Source organism: Euleptes europaea, chromosome 13 (assembly GCF_029931775.1).
Source record: "Euleptes europaea isolate rEulEur1 chromosome 13, rEulEur1.hap1, whole genome shotgun sequence".
In the NCBI taxonomy this organism is placed as follows: Eukaryota; Metazoa; Chordata; class Lepidosauria; order Squamata; family Sphaerodactylidae; genus Euleptes; species Euleptes europaea.
Window position 1 is genome coordinate 62,165,788 of NC_079324.1, and position 14,464 is coordinate 62,180,251.

The 14,464-nt window shown below is 45.9% G+C and overlaps 1 protein-coding gene across 1 annotated transcript in view; it reads left to right on the plus strand.

The window, feature by feature from the left end:
* The window catches only part of CUX2 (cut like homeobox 2), a 187,008-nt gene that overhangs the window by 144,601 nt on the left and 27,943 nt on the right, over nucleotides 1–14,464 (plus strand). Inside the window, exons 5-6 of the mRNA XM_056859406.1 lie at nucleotides 7,347–7,478; nucleotides 14,329–14,452. Of these exons, the coding sequence (XP_056715384.1) occupies nucleotides 7,347–7,478; nucleotides 14,329–14,452 (256 nt within the window). The remainder of the gene's footprint in view (nucleotides 1–7,346; nucleotides 7,479–14,328; nucleotides 14,453–14,464) is intronic.

Genomic DNA, 14,464 nt, shown 5'->3' on the forward strand with positions numbered 1-14,464 from the left:
TGCTTTATTACTCAAAAGCCCAACCTGAATAACCTGGAAAGTTTTACGGGTTGATCCAAAAACGGGTTTCAGGAACAAACAGTAGCTTTCTAGAAGCATGCAACATTGCCCTCTAGTGGCTAGGCTTCAAATAGCTAATATTTGTTTAATAACAGAGTTGTTTTTTTATTTCAGTTTGCCGTTAAGCGTTTTTGGGGGAAACAGTCAGTTCTGATCTCCCGTGAGGATTCTGCCTTACACAGTCAAAATACATTACCTGTCTATTGTGTGGCAGTTTCTGCAGAAATGAGGTTGGCAGTCTTGGGGTTTACTTTGTTTTGGTTAAAGTTTTCCAGTGTCTGCCCAAGCATGTGAGTAGACCTCGCAGAGGAAGAAAATGTGGTGGAGATGATTCAGATGTGGGGATGGCTGCCAACTTGGAAGGCTTTAAGAGGGGAGAGGATATGTTCATGGAGGAGAGGGCTATCCATGGCTACTAGTCAAAATGGACACTAGTTATGATGCCTACCTATTCTCTCCAGTATCAGAGGAGCATGCCTGTTATCTTAGGTGCCTGGAACACAGGCAGGATGGTGCTGCTGCAGTTGTCTTTCTTGTCGGCTTCCTAGAGGCACCTGGTTGGCCACTGTGTGAACAGACTGCTGGACTTGATGGGCCTTGGACTGATCCAGCAGGGCTTTTCTTATGTTCTTAGATGTACAGATGCCGCTCATGAAACTGGAACATCTCAGGGTGTATGTAGGGGGGGGGTCCCCTCCTTTAGGTCCCAGGAAGATTTACATTTAATTTATTTCAAATATATTTCAGCTATTGATATCCCACCTTTCCTAATGTAAAAACAAGTTGTTTTTCTCCTCCAGGGCTTAAAGCTGCCCAGGGCAGCCAGTTCTATGGGGAAATGCCCCGGGATAGAAAAATTAACCCTCTATTCCCTGGTGCTCTGATGAATCACCTCCCCCAATTCTCCAAAGCTCCTTTTTTTTTTTTTTTTTTTTGAAGCTCCATTATGTTTCTGGGGATCTGAACTCAGAGATCTGGAGCATCTGAATAGTTTAGCCCACAACTCATTAGCTTCATTTATAGTCCCCCTTGCTCACTGCGACTCGAGGCAGATTACAAATGTGATCAGAAGTGCCCTGTCAATCAGAAATTGAATGACAACGTTTACTAAAAACACTAGACTCTAGCCCCAACTGCCTCAGCTTCGTAGCAGCTCTCCAAGACCAAGCGCTCAGGTTTTTGCCCGGCCTTGCTTCCTGAGGTTGAACCAGGGAACTTCGCCATGTATCTTCTTGGCTTTCGGCCCCGGCTGCAAAAGAACTCTGTGCCGAAAGGAAGGCTTGCCGGCCCACCCAAATGATGTGCGGAGGCTGGAACGTACTTTCCCGGCCAGCGCAGTCTCATCAGCTGGCAGACTGAAGCATGCACTTTAATTACCCGTATTGTTATCTTAACTGGCACAGCTGCAAACATTATTAACGGCTGTAAAGTTATCCAGTCCAGCTCTTCTTCTCTGCCCAAACACAGCGATGCTTGGTGTCTCCTTTGATTACCTCTCCCCCCCCCACCCCTCCTGGGAGTCTTACAGGTGGATTGTGAGCCATCCAACAGACAGGGCTGCTCTTTGATTGCCTCTGAATGTCTTGCCTTCCGGTTTTATTACTGCCAGAAAGAGCGGGAAGCTGGCTTCTGTGGTTTCTCGGGTGTCAGGATTCTACTTGCTCGCCTTTTAACTTAAGGACAAAATGTGTTTGTTTGCGTTAAAAAGCACGTGCGAAATAGGAAAAGTCGGTGTCTTCTTTCTGCTGACGTTCGTGTTTATCTAGCGCTTGCTGAAGGTTCAGGGTGCCTCTCATCTCTTATCTTGTCTGTCCTTATGACAGCAACCAACCCTTCAAGGTAGGCCTATAATATTATCCCTGTTTTGCAGATAAGGGGTAAGGGGGTAGGAGTGAAAGAGAGCCACTTGCCAAAGGCTGCTCAGTGATATCGTGTCTGGAGCTGGTTGTGTGAAATCTGCCACTTCATGTGTGTATTTTTGTGTGTTTCTTTCAACAGACTGAGAGAGTCTGTTGGCAGGGATGCTAAATCTGGACAATCATAATGGGAGAGACAGGAGTTGGCATGGGGGGGTTTCAGGTCATGAAGTGCCCCACATCTGCACCAGCTGTCAAAAGTAATATGGATGTGGCTGATAAGGAATATTAACTCAGCTGACTGATGGAGGAAGAAGAGACCTTTGAGGCCACGACTTACTGTAGGAGGGAGGCTGTGGCTCAGTGGAAGAGCATCTGCTTTGCACGCAGAAGGTCCCAGGTTCAGGATCAGGTGACAGGGGATGTGAAAGACCTGGGACCCTGGACAGCCACTGCCAATAGAGAAGCCTTTGGAAGGCCAAGGTGCTGATTCAGTATGTGGCAGCTTTGTGCATTCATGCCTATGCGTAGGACCTTCCAGTTTATGAGAGCTTCCAGCATTTATGAGAGCCAGCATGGTGTAGAGCTTTCATCATCCAGTGGCTACTTAACAGGCAGAAATTCAGCTGTTGATGTTGGCTGGAGATGCATAAATGGGGAAAGCTTTGCTTGCTGGATTTTGGCCTGGCACACAACTGAGGAAGGCACGGAGCTTTTTAAAAACCAAGAATCAGCTTTTTCTGCTGAGACACGTTTGCCTCTCTCTGCTTGCCCCCTCTTCACAAGATGGCAAGTGGGAGAGAGTGCTTGCCCTCTCCCCATTTTGATGTCCAGTGGCACTACCTGGAACTGCGTCCAAAGGCAAGGTTTGCGCTGGCTGTAAAGTCTGTCTAGTTAACTGGCTCTTGGTTTCAGGCTGAGGGTGTAAGTTTGCTTTGGGACGAGGAGAGGGATGTGCAGGCTTGATAAAGCCTTGTTGCTGCGGATGGAAACCCTCACTGGGTCAAGCGTGAGAGACGAATCGCTTCTCTGTCCTGTCCTGATAAGGGTGGCGGCACAGTCGAAAAAGTGTGGAGGGCTGCTTCTAAGGCAGAAGGGTCCAGATAAATTACATTTGGCCTGCACCGTCTGCTTATCGCCTTGCCTTAACCGAACCGCCGGAGGGAGCCGGCAGTTCAACTATCTGGCCTAAGAGCAAAACCGTTGCCTTCCTGCGCCGCCTTCATTTTCTGATTCAATCTGAAAATTTTTATCTGGGGCTCAATCTGGACAGAGGTGTCCTAAACGCAGAGGGTAGGATTATGTGGTTTTGAAAGGATGCTTGTGGTGATGCCTCCCCCACCCCTTCTGTAACCTCGGGTAAAATTTTTGCCTGTCTTGAGGCCCTCCCGATTGCCAAGTCAAGGTGTGGGATGTGAAAGTAGAGCCAGCATGGTGTGGTGGTTAAGAGTGGTGGTTTGGAGCGGTGGAGTCTGATCTGGAGAACCGGGTTTGATTCCTCACTCCTCCACATGAGCGGCGGACGCTAATCTGGTGAAGGGGATTTGTTTCCTCACTCCTACACACGAAGCCAGCTGGGTGACCTTGGGCTAGTCACGCTCTCTCAGTCCCACCTACCTCACAGGGTGTCTGTTGTGGGGAGGGGAAGGGAAGGTGATTTTAAGCTGGTTTGAGTCTCCCTTAAGTGGTAGAGAAAGTCGGCATATAAAAACCAACTCTTCTTCTTCTTCTAGATATTTGACATGGTCGTGGGGAGGGCTTTTCAGCAAATGACAGTTCTGCCATTTCTGGATCTTTGCAGAAAGGTTTTGGGCCCTTGGGCAAATGGGGCTTCAGTACTATTGTTTTCTGAGGTGGCCCAAGACATCTCCTTCTGAGACCCTCTCCACCCTCACCTGTAATTAGTTCCGGGTTTTTTGTATCACTCTTCTTCATGGATTAATTGAGGATTTATCACTGGTTTAATCTGCCATTTGGACAGGAAAAGCTTGCTTCCTCTCCTATTCTCACGTGGTGTAGCGGTTAAGAGCAGTGGTTTGGAGCGGTGGACTCTGATCTGGAGAACCGGGTTTGATTCCTCACTCCTACACATGAGTGGCGGACGCTAATCTGGTGAATTAGATTTCCCCAGTCCTACACACGAAGTCAGCTGGGTGACCTTGGGCTAGTCACAGCTCTCTTAGAGCTCTCTCAGCCCCACCTCCCTCACAGGGTGTCTGTTGTGGGGAGGGGAGGGGAAGGTGATTGTAAGCTGGTCTGAGTCTCCCTTAAGTGGTAGAGAAAGTTGGCATATAAAAATCAATTTTTCTTATTCTTGTTTTTTATTGCTTCTCAAAAATAAAAGGTGGGGGGAAGTGTTGGCATGGAGAGTAGAAGAGGAGAATATGAGCCAAGCAAATAGGAGCCATTTTCTTGAACTTATTAAAAAAGATCCGGACTTGTAAATTAATTTGTTCGTGTTATACAATGGCGGTGCAGATGGGCTCATTAGCATGCACACAACAAATAATTATGGATGAATTTTTTAGCTGGCCTTCCTAATGGGCTTGCTGGGTTAATTATGTCAATGTATAATTACATCGGCCCTGGGAGGCATAATGGCGCACCCCCGCTGAGCCGAGGCGGGCTAATGACGGCCGCTGCCGAAGGGAGAAGATGGCCCTGCTTGGAATGCACCTGCTTACCTCCGCAGAAAGCGCCGTTGTCCACGCCTGCCGGCGCCTAAGCAAACAGGCCTTATCGGCAGAACGTGCCGTTGGATGGTAACAGAGGGCAGCTTTGCGGGAGGGAGCCGACCTGGCCAGAAAATCCTCTAAGCTGGGGATGGGAGAGGCTTAGCGGGCCGGCCCCAGGTGGTGGCTGGCAGTCGCAGAGGGCTGCTAGACTTGGCCTTCCTGGGCTGCTGTTCCTCACTAGCAGAGAGACAGTAGGAAGCCCCGGCTTTTCAGTAGGGTTGCCAACCTCCAGGTATTAGCTGGAGATCTCCCGCTATTACAACTGATCTCCAGGCGATAGAGATTAGTTCACCTGGAGAAAATGGCCGCTTTGGCAATTGGACTCTGCGGCATTGAAATCCCTCCCCAAACCCCGCCCTCCTCAGGCTCCGCCCCCAAAACATCCAGGTATTTCCCGACTCGGAGCTGGCAACCCCACTTTTCAGCCTGGCCTCTTCCCTTCCGATCGGTAGCAAACAGGGCTCTTCGTGGCGTGATTTCGCAGGAGTTCAGAAAAATTGTGCCGAACGTGGAGCAAGGTGGAAAACTCAGCTTCCTGAGAACCTTGATATTGTATTTAAAAAATAATGTTTCTAGCTCTTATGATGATGAAAGATATTCTTGAAACAGTGTCTGCTGAAATCTCAAAGCCAGATGAGTGGCCAGGCTTACTTGTCCAAGTAAACAAAGCTCTCCATTGCTTCAGTTCCTCTGGCCTTCATTTCTCACCCCCCCCCACACACTTTTAATACATAGTTGTAGAGCACAGATATGTCTTATGCTGATGCTGACTTTTTGACATTTAATTTGAATTAATGTGTTTATCATTTGTTGTGTATACTGGTTTGCTTTTTCATTTTTTAAAGAAGAAAAATACTGTCTTAAATAGAGAAAGGTCGCTGCCAAAGGACCAGGCATCTGCCAGGGATTGCTCCTACCAAACAGTTGAAAGTACTAATAACCTCCACCGAGGGAGGCGTGCTCGGTACACAGGGCCTCCGTGTTCTGAAGGAGGGCAGCACGTACATCAGCACTACTTTGGGGGGGCCCAGGGAGAAAGGAAGGAGGCTGAATCTCCCTGCGCCATTAGGCTTGGTTCACACACACAAGGGAATGAGGTGGTAGAATGCACCGGACCATTTCAGGCCATAGGGTTTGCATTTTGGGATGCTTCCCTACACATAGAAAACCAGCAGCTAAGGAATGGAACGTTTTTCTGTACTGGGCTAGTTTCCGCTTGCAGTGAGCTTTTTCTTTAGTTGTGAAGGATCCTTCAAAGCCAGAATCCCACCCTCCTCGCTCTCTGAAAGGGTAGTCAGTTCGACCCCTAACTGGGTTCTGCCACCACATTCTCCCAGATGTATGAGCCAAGCCTTAGATGTTCAGAGAGAGTCTTGCTTTTGGGATGTCTTCCTCAGGAGTGAGATTGGTATCCATTAGGATGTTTTGGTGTTTTGTTTTGTTTTTTGTAAATACGGCTCTGTGGAAGTCTGGTTTCCTTATTTGGGGTTCGGGTTGCCAGCACCAGGCTGGGAAATACCTGGAGGTTTTGGGCGTGGATCCTGAGGAGGGTGGGGTTTGGAGAGGGGAGGGACTTCAATGCCATAGAGTCCAATTGCCAAAGTGGCCATTTTCTCCAGGTGAACTGATCTCTATGGGCTGGAGATCAGTTGTAATAGCGGGAGATCTCCAGCTACCACCTGGAGATTGGCAGCTATGTTTGGGGTTCCTTAATGGGGGGAAATCAGCAGAGGATTGTCTTTGTAAGAGTATTCCCACCAGCCACCAATATAGTGTTGCGGCAGCCATTTTGTGGCAGCCATTTTGTGGCCGCACCCATCACCCTATGTCAGAATTTTAAAGGTGCCCGCAGGGCTGGCACCCCTGCTGTGGATATTCTCATTGATTATTTACAGTGTTTACATGACAGTTGTATTTCTTTTTTTAAATGGCTTTTTCATTCTTTGCAAGCTGCTCAGAGGGCCCTTTGGGGGTATAAACTGGGGGGGGGGGGATGGAACCAAGGAGAAGCTCCCAACCACTGAGACAGCAGTGAGGCAGCAGAGTCCTGAGGTTGCGGAGTGGATTTTATCATTCCAGATTGCAAGTGAGGGGAAAATCACTTTTTAATATTCCCTGAAAGCAGAAAGCTAACATTGCAGGGAGCAGGTTGCAATAGAACTTTCCTCCCTGGTTTGCTAGTTTTTCTGCTCGCAGGACGCTTCTTACACAGGAGAGGCATCTTTAAAAACAAGGGACACCCTCCAGAGTGGTGGAGTCTGCTCTGCCTCCTCACTTTGCCGCTTGCACAGACCAGGTCGGATCCAGGAAAATGAGGTGTTTTGTCTTATTGTATGGGAACAGTTGTATTCTGTTTTCTGAGCTGTTGTTAAATTAAACTATCTGTGTAGTGCCATGTACGCATAACTCAACTGCTCACGATTTGTGCACTGCATTAGACATTTTTCTTTTCCCTGCTTTCTCAACCTTTTTGGTTTACCCAGTCGTCTTTGGTTGAGTAGTCTTTCCTCTTTTTGTGGAATAGACCAGGCCTGATCCAAGAAAACGAGGTGATAGAGTGGACTGTGGCGCTTCTCATGGCGGGTGGTACTGGGATTCCTGCTTTGAACGTTTTCCTGTTTGGGGCGGGGCTGGCATGCTCGCTCCGCTGAGGTGGTGAGGTCTCACTCCCCTTGTTGTGCCTTTCCCTGTCTAGATCCCGTTCCCTTCCTGGAAACGGCACGAAGCCTAGAGAGCCGGCTGCAGCAGCTGCATTGCCCTGAGAACCCTCCTTTGAAAGAGCTGAACAGGAAGTGGAAGAAGAACTCGGAGCTCCCCTGCCCAAAAGGTACCAGCCACTACCTGGCACTTCGGCCTGAATCTGTATGTCATTCAAGAAGAAGAAGAGTTGGTTTTTATATGCCGACCTTCTCTCCCACTAAAGGAAGAATCAAACCAGCTTACAATCACCTTCCCTTCTCCTCCCAACCACAGACACCCTGTGAGGTAGGTTGGGTTGAGAGAGCTCTAAGAGAACTGTGACTAGCCCAAGGTCACCCAGCAGGCTTCATGTGGAGGAGTGGGGAATCAAACCCGGTCCTCCAGATCAGAGTCCACAGCTCCACACTTGGCAACAAGCCAAGAGGATCAGGCAGTGCGTGTCATGAGCATTCACAGCAGTGCACAAAATTGATGGGATTAGGGACAGAGCAGAGATTGCTGAAAATTCCCAGGTCTTGTTCTACCCCCTTTCCCCTGGCCGAGTTTCTAGGTCTTATGACTTTGAAGATGCTATCAGAAAGGTGAGGGAAAATGTGTGTTGAAATTTCAAAAGCCAAAGGCTCAAGAAGTGTTCTTGGGCAAGTATGGCTTTCCACACTGTCAAAGGCACTTAGGAAGTGAGGAGGGAAGGAGGGTGAACTCCCCGAAAAGGGGCAGGTGGCGATGGCCATAACGGGGCAAGGCACTGGCAGGGAAAGCTGACGCTCGCCAAAATCTTGTCACCCACAGCCCTCTCCTCCCCTTGCCTCTTCGTAGAGTCAGTCTTAGTGGGTAGGGTTGTTTTGTTGCCTTCTTCCTCTTCAACGTTGAGAAAAATAAATAAATGTTGTATGTGTCTGCGTAATATATATTAGTATGCATATTCTTGAACAGAAAAGCAGGATAGCGGTAAAATCAGTTTTATGCTTCCTTTCTGCCCGATCAGGGTTCCCAAGGTGGTGGACCTAAAAACATTTGAACAATGAAAAACAACATTAAAAATTATAAAACAATTCAATAACAACACATAAACGTACAAAACAGAACCAGGGAGGAGGGCCAATAACTGTTTTGGGGGGTTATGCCAAACAAAATGAAAAAGTCTCCACCTGCTGGTGGAAGACATAGGCAGACTTCTCTGGGGAGGGAGTTCCAGAGTTTTGGTGCCAGGACCAAGAAAGCCCTTTCTCGGGTGGCCTCCTGTCTAGCCTCAGATGGCAGGGGGAACTGAAGCAAGGCCTCCGAAGGCAACTGGAGTACATGGGTAGGTTCGTGGTAGTATAGTTGGTAGAGAGCTATAACAACAGCCCTCCCCCATTCCCAGATCTGAGACTCAGGACTCTGTTCTACAGCTCTGTAAATGATTACGTGATATGTGTGCGATATGTGTGCGAAGTGATATGTGTGTTGGTGGGGAATCTGTTGGAGTGCAAAGATGCAGAATCATAGAGTTAGAATCATAGAATCATAGAGTTGGAAGGGACCACCAGGGTCATCTAGTCCACCCCCCTGCACAATGCAGGAAATTCCAAACTACCTTCCTCACACACACCCAGTGACCCCTACTCCATGCCCAGAAGATGGCCAAGGTGCCCTCCCTCCCATGATCTGCCTAAGGTCACAGAATCAGCATTGCTGACAGATGGCCATCTAGCCTCTGCTTAAAAACCTCCAGGGAAGGAGAGCTTACCACCTCCCCAGGAAGAAGAGAGACAAAATATTGTCGAAGGCTTTCACGGTCAGAGTTCATTGGTTCTTGTAGGTTATCCGGGCTGTGTAACCGTGGTCTTGGAATTTTCTTTCCTGACGTTTCGCCAGCAACTGTGGCAGGCATCTTCAGAGTAGTAACACTGAAGGACAGTGTCTCTCAGTGTCAAGGGTGTAGAAAGAGTAATATATAGTCAGAAAGGGGTTGGGTTTGAGCTGAGTATTGTCCTGCAAAAGTATTGTCCTGTAAGTATCAAGATAATGTGCTAATGAGGGTATGGTATGTTAATATGGAACCATTGTATCCTGAAGTGATCTGTTAATGTGTGTAATCCAAAACTAATCTGTATGGCTATTGTTGAATGTTGTCTTTGTCTGGAGGTGTTTCAGGGCAGGAAGCCAAGCCTTATTCATTCTTAAACTCTCCTCTTTTCTGTTAAAGTTGTGCTGATGTTTGTGAATTTCAATGGCTTCTCTGTGCAATCTGACAAAATAGTTGGTAGAATTGTCCAGTCTTTCAGTGTCTTGGAATAAGACCCTGTGTCCTGTTTGTGTCAGTCCATGTTCAGCCACTGCTGATTTCTCAGGTTGGCCAAGTCTGCAGTATCTTTCATGTTCTTTTATCCTTGTTTGTATGCTGCGTTTTGTGGTCCCGATGTAAACTTCTCCACAGCTGCAAGGTATACGATATACTCCTGCAGAGGTGAGGGGGTCTCTTTTGTCTTTTGCTGATCGTAGCATTTGTTGTATTTTCTTGGTGGGTTTAAACACTGTTTGTAGGTTATGTTTTTTCAAAAGTTTCTCCATCCTATCAGTGACTCCTTTAATAAATGGCAAGAATACCTTTCCTATGGGAGACTGTTTTTCTTGAGTTTTCTGATTTTTGTTTGGTTCAATGGCCCTTCTGATTTCATTCTTGGAGTAGCCGTTTGCTAGCAGTGCGTGATTTAGATGGTTAGTTTCTTCCTTGAGAAACTGTGGTTCACAGATCCGTCTTGCACGGTCCATTAATGTTTTGATTATTCCTCTTTTCTGTCGGGGGTGGTGGTTGGAGTTTTTGTGTAAGTAGCGATCTGTGTGAGTTGGTTTCCGGTAGACCTTGTGACCTAACTGAAGGTTTGATTTACGGATGACAAGGGTATCAAGAAATGGGAGTTTACCCTCAATTTCCTTTTCCATGGTAAACTGAATGTTTGGATGGATATTATTAAGATGGTTTAGAAAGTCCATTAATTTTTCTTCACCATGGCTCCAAATGGTAAATGTATCATCTACGAACCTGAACCAGACTGTAGGTTTGTAAGGTGCTGATTCTAATGCTGTCTTTTCAAAATATTCCATGTAAAAGTTTGCTATTACTGGACTGAGTGGACTTCCCATAGCTACTCCATCAATCTGTTCATAAAATTCTTGATCCCATAGGAAATAACTTGTTGTCAAACAATGGTGAAATAAGGCTGTTATATCTTCTGGAAAAATCTGGTTAATCAATGAGATTGTGTCTTTAACTGGAACCTTGGTAAAGAGGGATACAACATCAAAACTGATTAATATATCCTTTGGATTGAGTCTTAATGGACTGATTTTGTTGATGAAGTGAGTTGAATCTTTGATGTAAGAAGTGGTTTTTCCAATGTGGTCCTGTAGGAGGGTGGTCAAATATTTAGCTAATTCATATGTTGGGGAACCAATGGCACTCACGATGGGTCGGAGTGGAACGGAATCCTTATGAATTTTAGGTAGTCCATATAATCGTGGTGGTTGTGCTTCAGTCTTGCATAGTTTTCTGTGTGTGTCGGGATGAAGAGTGGAATTCTTGATCAGAATGCTAGTTTTCCTGGTAATTTTGCAAGTTGGATCTCGTTTTAGTTTTTTGTATGTGGCAGGGTCCAGAAGTTCCTCAATCTTCTTTTTGTATTCTTCTGTTTTCATGATCACTGTGGCATTGCCTTTGTCAGCTGGTAGAATAATGATTTCTGGATCTGCATTGAGGGTCTTGATGGCGTTTCTCTCCTTGCGTGTTATATTGCTAGTAGGGGGCTTTGCTTTTCGTAGAATTCTTGCTGTCTCTCCTCTTATTTCCTCAGCATCTTCTTCAGGTAGATTACGAATGGCAGATTCTACATTTGCAATGATGTCTTCCACTGGAATTTGGGTGGGAGTGACTGCAAAGTTTCCTCCCTTAGCTAAGATGGAAGTTTCTTCAGGTGAGAGTTGTCGGTCTGTCAGATTGAAGATAATCCGTTTGTTGTCAAGTTTTGGACTGTTCTGTCTTCTTTCCTGTAATTTGTTAAACTTTTGCTTCTGTCTGGAAGTATGGCTGGTTAACCCCTGTTCCATTTTTCTGTAGGTGAGATTATCAATCTTGTCCCAATCATGGCTTCTCATTTTGTGGCTAGTATTGATATGTAAGGAAAACAACTCCTTGTCTGTGGCAGCAAGTTCTCTGCGGGTAGTGTGAATTCTCTCTCGTAAGAGAGCCCGTTCTAGATGGTCATAAATGCGGTTAGCTCGTGAAGTTTTAAAGATTCTTTTACTTGTGAGAAAAGATGGAATGGTTCCAGTGTCTCTGCATCGTAGTAGAAAAGTTAAAGAAGTTTAACAAATTACAGGAAAGAAGACAGAACAGTCCAAAACTTGACAACAAACGGATTATCTTCAATCTGACAGACCGACAACTCTCACCTGAAGAAACTTCCATCTTAGCTAAGGGAGGAAACTTTGCAGTCACTCCCACCCAAATTCCAGTGGAAGACATCATTGCAAATGTAGAATCTGCCATTCGTAATCTACCTGAAGAAGATGCTGAGGAAATAAGAGGAGAGACAGCAAGAATTCTACGAAAAGCAAAGCCCCCTACTAGCAATATAACACGCAAGGAGAGAAACGCCATCAAGACCCTCAATGCAGATCCAGAAATCATTATTCTACCAGCTGACAAAGGCAATGCCACAGTGATCATGAAAACAGAAGAATACAAAAAGAAGATTGAGGAACTTCTGGACCCTGCCACATACAAAAAACTAAAACGAGATCCAACTTGCAAAATTACCAGGAAAACTAGCATTCTGATCAAGAATTCCACTCTTCATCCCGACACACACAGAAAACTATGCAAGACTGAAGCACAACCACCACGATTATATGGACTACCTAAAATTCATAAGGATTCCGTTCCACTCCGACCCATCGTGAGTGCCATTGGTTCCCCAACATATGAATTAGCTAAATATTTGACCACCCTCCTACAGGACCACATTGGAAAAACCACTTCTTACATCAAAGATTCAACTCACTTCATCAACAAAATCAGTCCATTAAGACTCAATCCAAAGGATATATTAATCAGTTTTGATGTTGTATCCCTCTTTACCAAGGTTCCAGTTAAAGACACAATCTCATTGATTAACCAGATTTTTCCAGAAGATATAACAGCCTTATTTCACCATTGTTTGACAACAAGTTATTTCCTATGGGATCAAGAATTTTATGAACAGATTGATGGAGTAGCTATGGGAAGTCCACTCAGTCCAGTAATAGCAAACTTTTACATGGAATATTTTGAAAAGACAGCATTAGAATCAGCACCTTACAAACCTACAGTCTGGTTCAGGTTCGTAGATGATACATTTACCATTTGGAGCCATGGTGAAGAAAAATTAATGGACTTTCTAAACCATCTTAATAATATCCATCCAAACATTCAGTTTACCATGGAAAAGGAAATTGAGGGTAAACTCCCATTTCTTGATACCCTTGTCATCCGTAAATCAAACCTTCAGTTAGGTCACAAGGTCTACCGGAAACCAACTCACACAGATCGCTACTTACACAAAAACTCCAACCACCACCCCCGACAGAAAAGAGGAATAATCAAAACATTAATGGACCGTGCAAGACGGATCTGTGAACCACAGTTTCTCAAGGAAGAAACTAACCATCTAAATCACGCACTGCTAGCAAACGGCTACTCCAAGAATGAAATCAGAAGGGCCATTGAACCAAACAAAAATCAGAAAACTCAAGAAAAACAGTCTCCCATAGGAAAGGTATTCTTGCCATTTATTAAAGGAGTCACTGATAGGATGGAGAAACTTTTGAAAAAACATAACCTACAAACAGTGTTTAAACCCACCAAGAAAATACAACAAATGCTACGATCAGCAAAAGACAAAAGAGACCCCCTCACCTCTGCAGGAGTATATCGTATACCTTGCAGCTGTGGAGAAGTTTACATCGGGACCACAAAACGCAGCATACAAACAAGGATAAAAGAACATGAAAGATACTGCAGACTTGGCCAACCTGAGAAATCAGCAGTGGCTGAACATGGACTGACACAAACAGGACACAGGGTCTTATTCCAAGACACTGAAAGACTGGACAATTCTACCAACTATTTTGTCAGATTGCACAGAGAAGCCATTGAAATTCACAAACATCAGCACAACTTTAACAGAAAAGAGGAGAGTTTAAGAATGAATAAGGCTTGGCTTCCTGCCCTGAAACACCTCCAGACAAAGACAACATTCAACAATAGCCATACAGATTAGTTTTGGATTACACAGATCACTTCAGGATACAATGGTTCCATATTAACATACCATACCCTCATTAGCACATTATCTTGATACTTACAGGACAATACTTTTGCAGGACAATACTCAGCTCAAACCCAACCCCTTTCTGACTATATATTACTCTTTCTACACCCTTGACACTGAGAGACACTGTCCTTCAGTGTTACTACTCTGAAGATGCCTGCCACAGTTGCTGGCGAAACGTCAGGAAAGAAAATTCCAAGACCACGGTTACACAGCCCGGATAACCTACAAGAACCAAAGAGAGACAAAGTTCTGCAGCATTATCTGGACACAGGACTGGCGAGGCCTGCTCTGGCACAACTCCGTCAGCCCTGCAGGGCTGTTGGCAGCTGTCTCGACCGCTGGAAACTGAAGTGGTCCGAAGGAGGCTAATAGCTATAAAGCAGCCCCTTCGGCAGGTTCCAGGCCTGCTCTCAGAGTCCTGTGCCTCCGCTGTGACTCTGCAGTGCCGTTGAACAGTGGAAGCTGCTGGACGTCTTTAATCTGTAGCTGAAGTCCTGATGCTTGATTCTCTAACCCTTGATTCTCTGGGCCTTGGAAGGCTTCCTGCCACCCTGTGCTCCTATTTTCCCTCCCGCCTGATGCCTCTCATGCTGTTGACGTGGATTTTTTTTTTTTTACCCATAGAACTGAAAGAAGGGACGCCTCCAGCTGAGCCTGCCGGGCCTAAGGGAGCCAAGCTCACGAGCATCGACAGCAGAGCGCTCCGGTCAGAAACCTTGCTGCAGAGAAATGAGGTTGAGAAGCAAAAGTACGTAAGGTG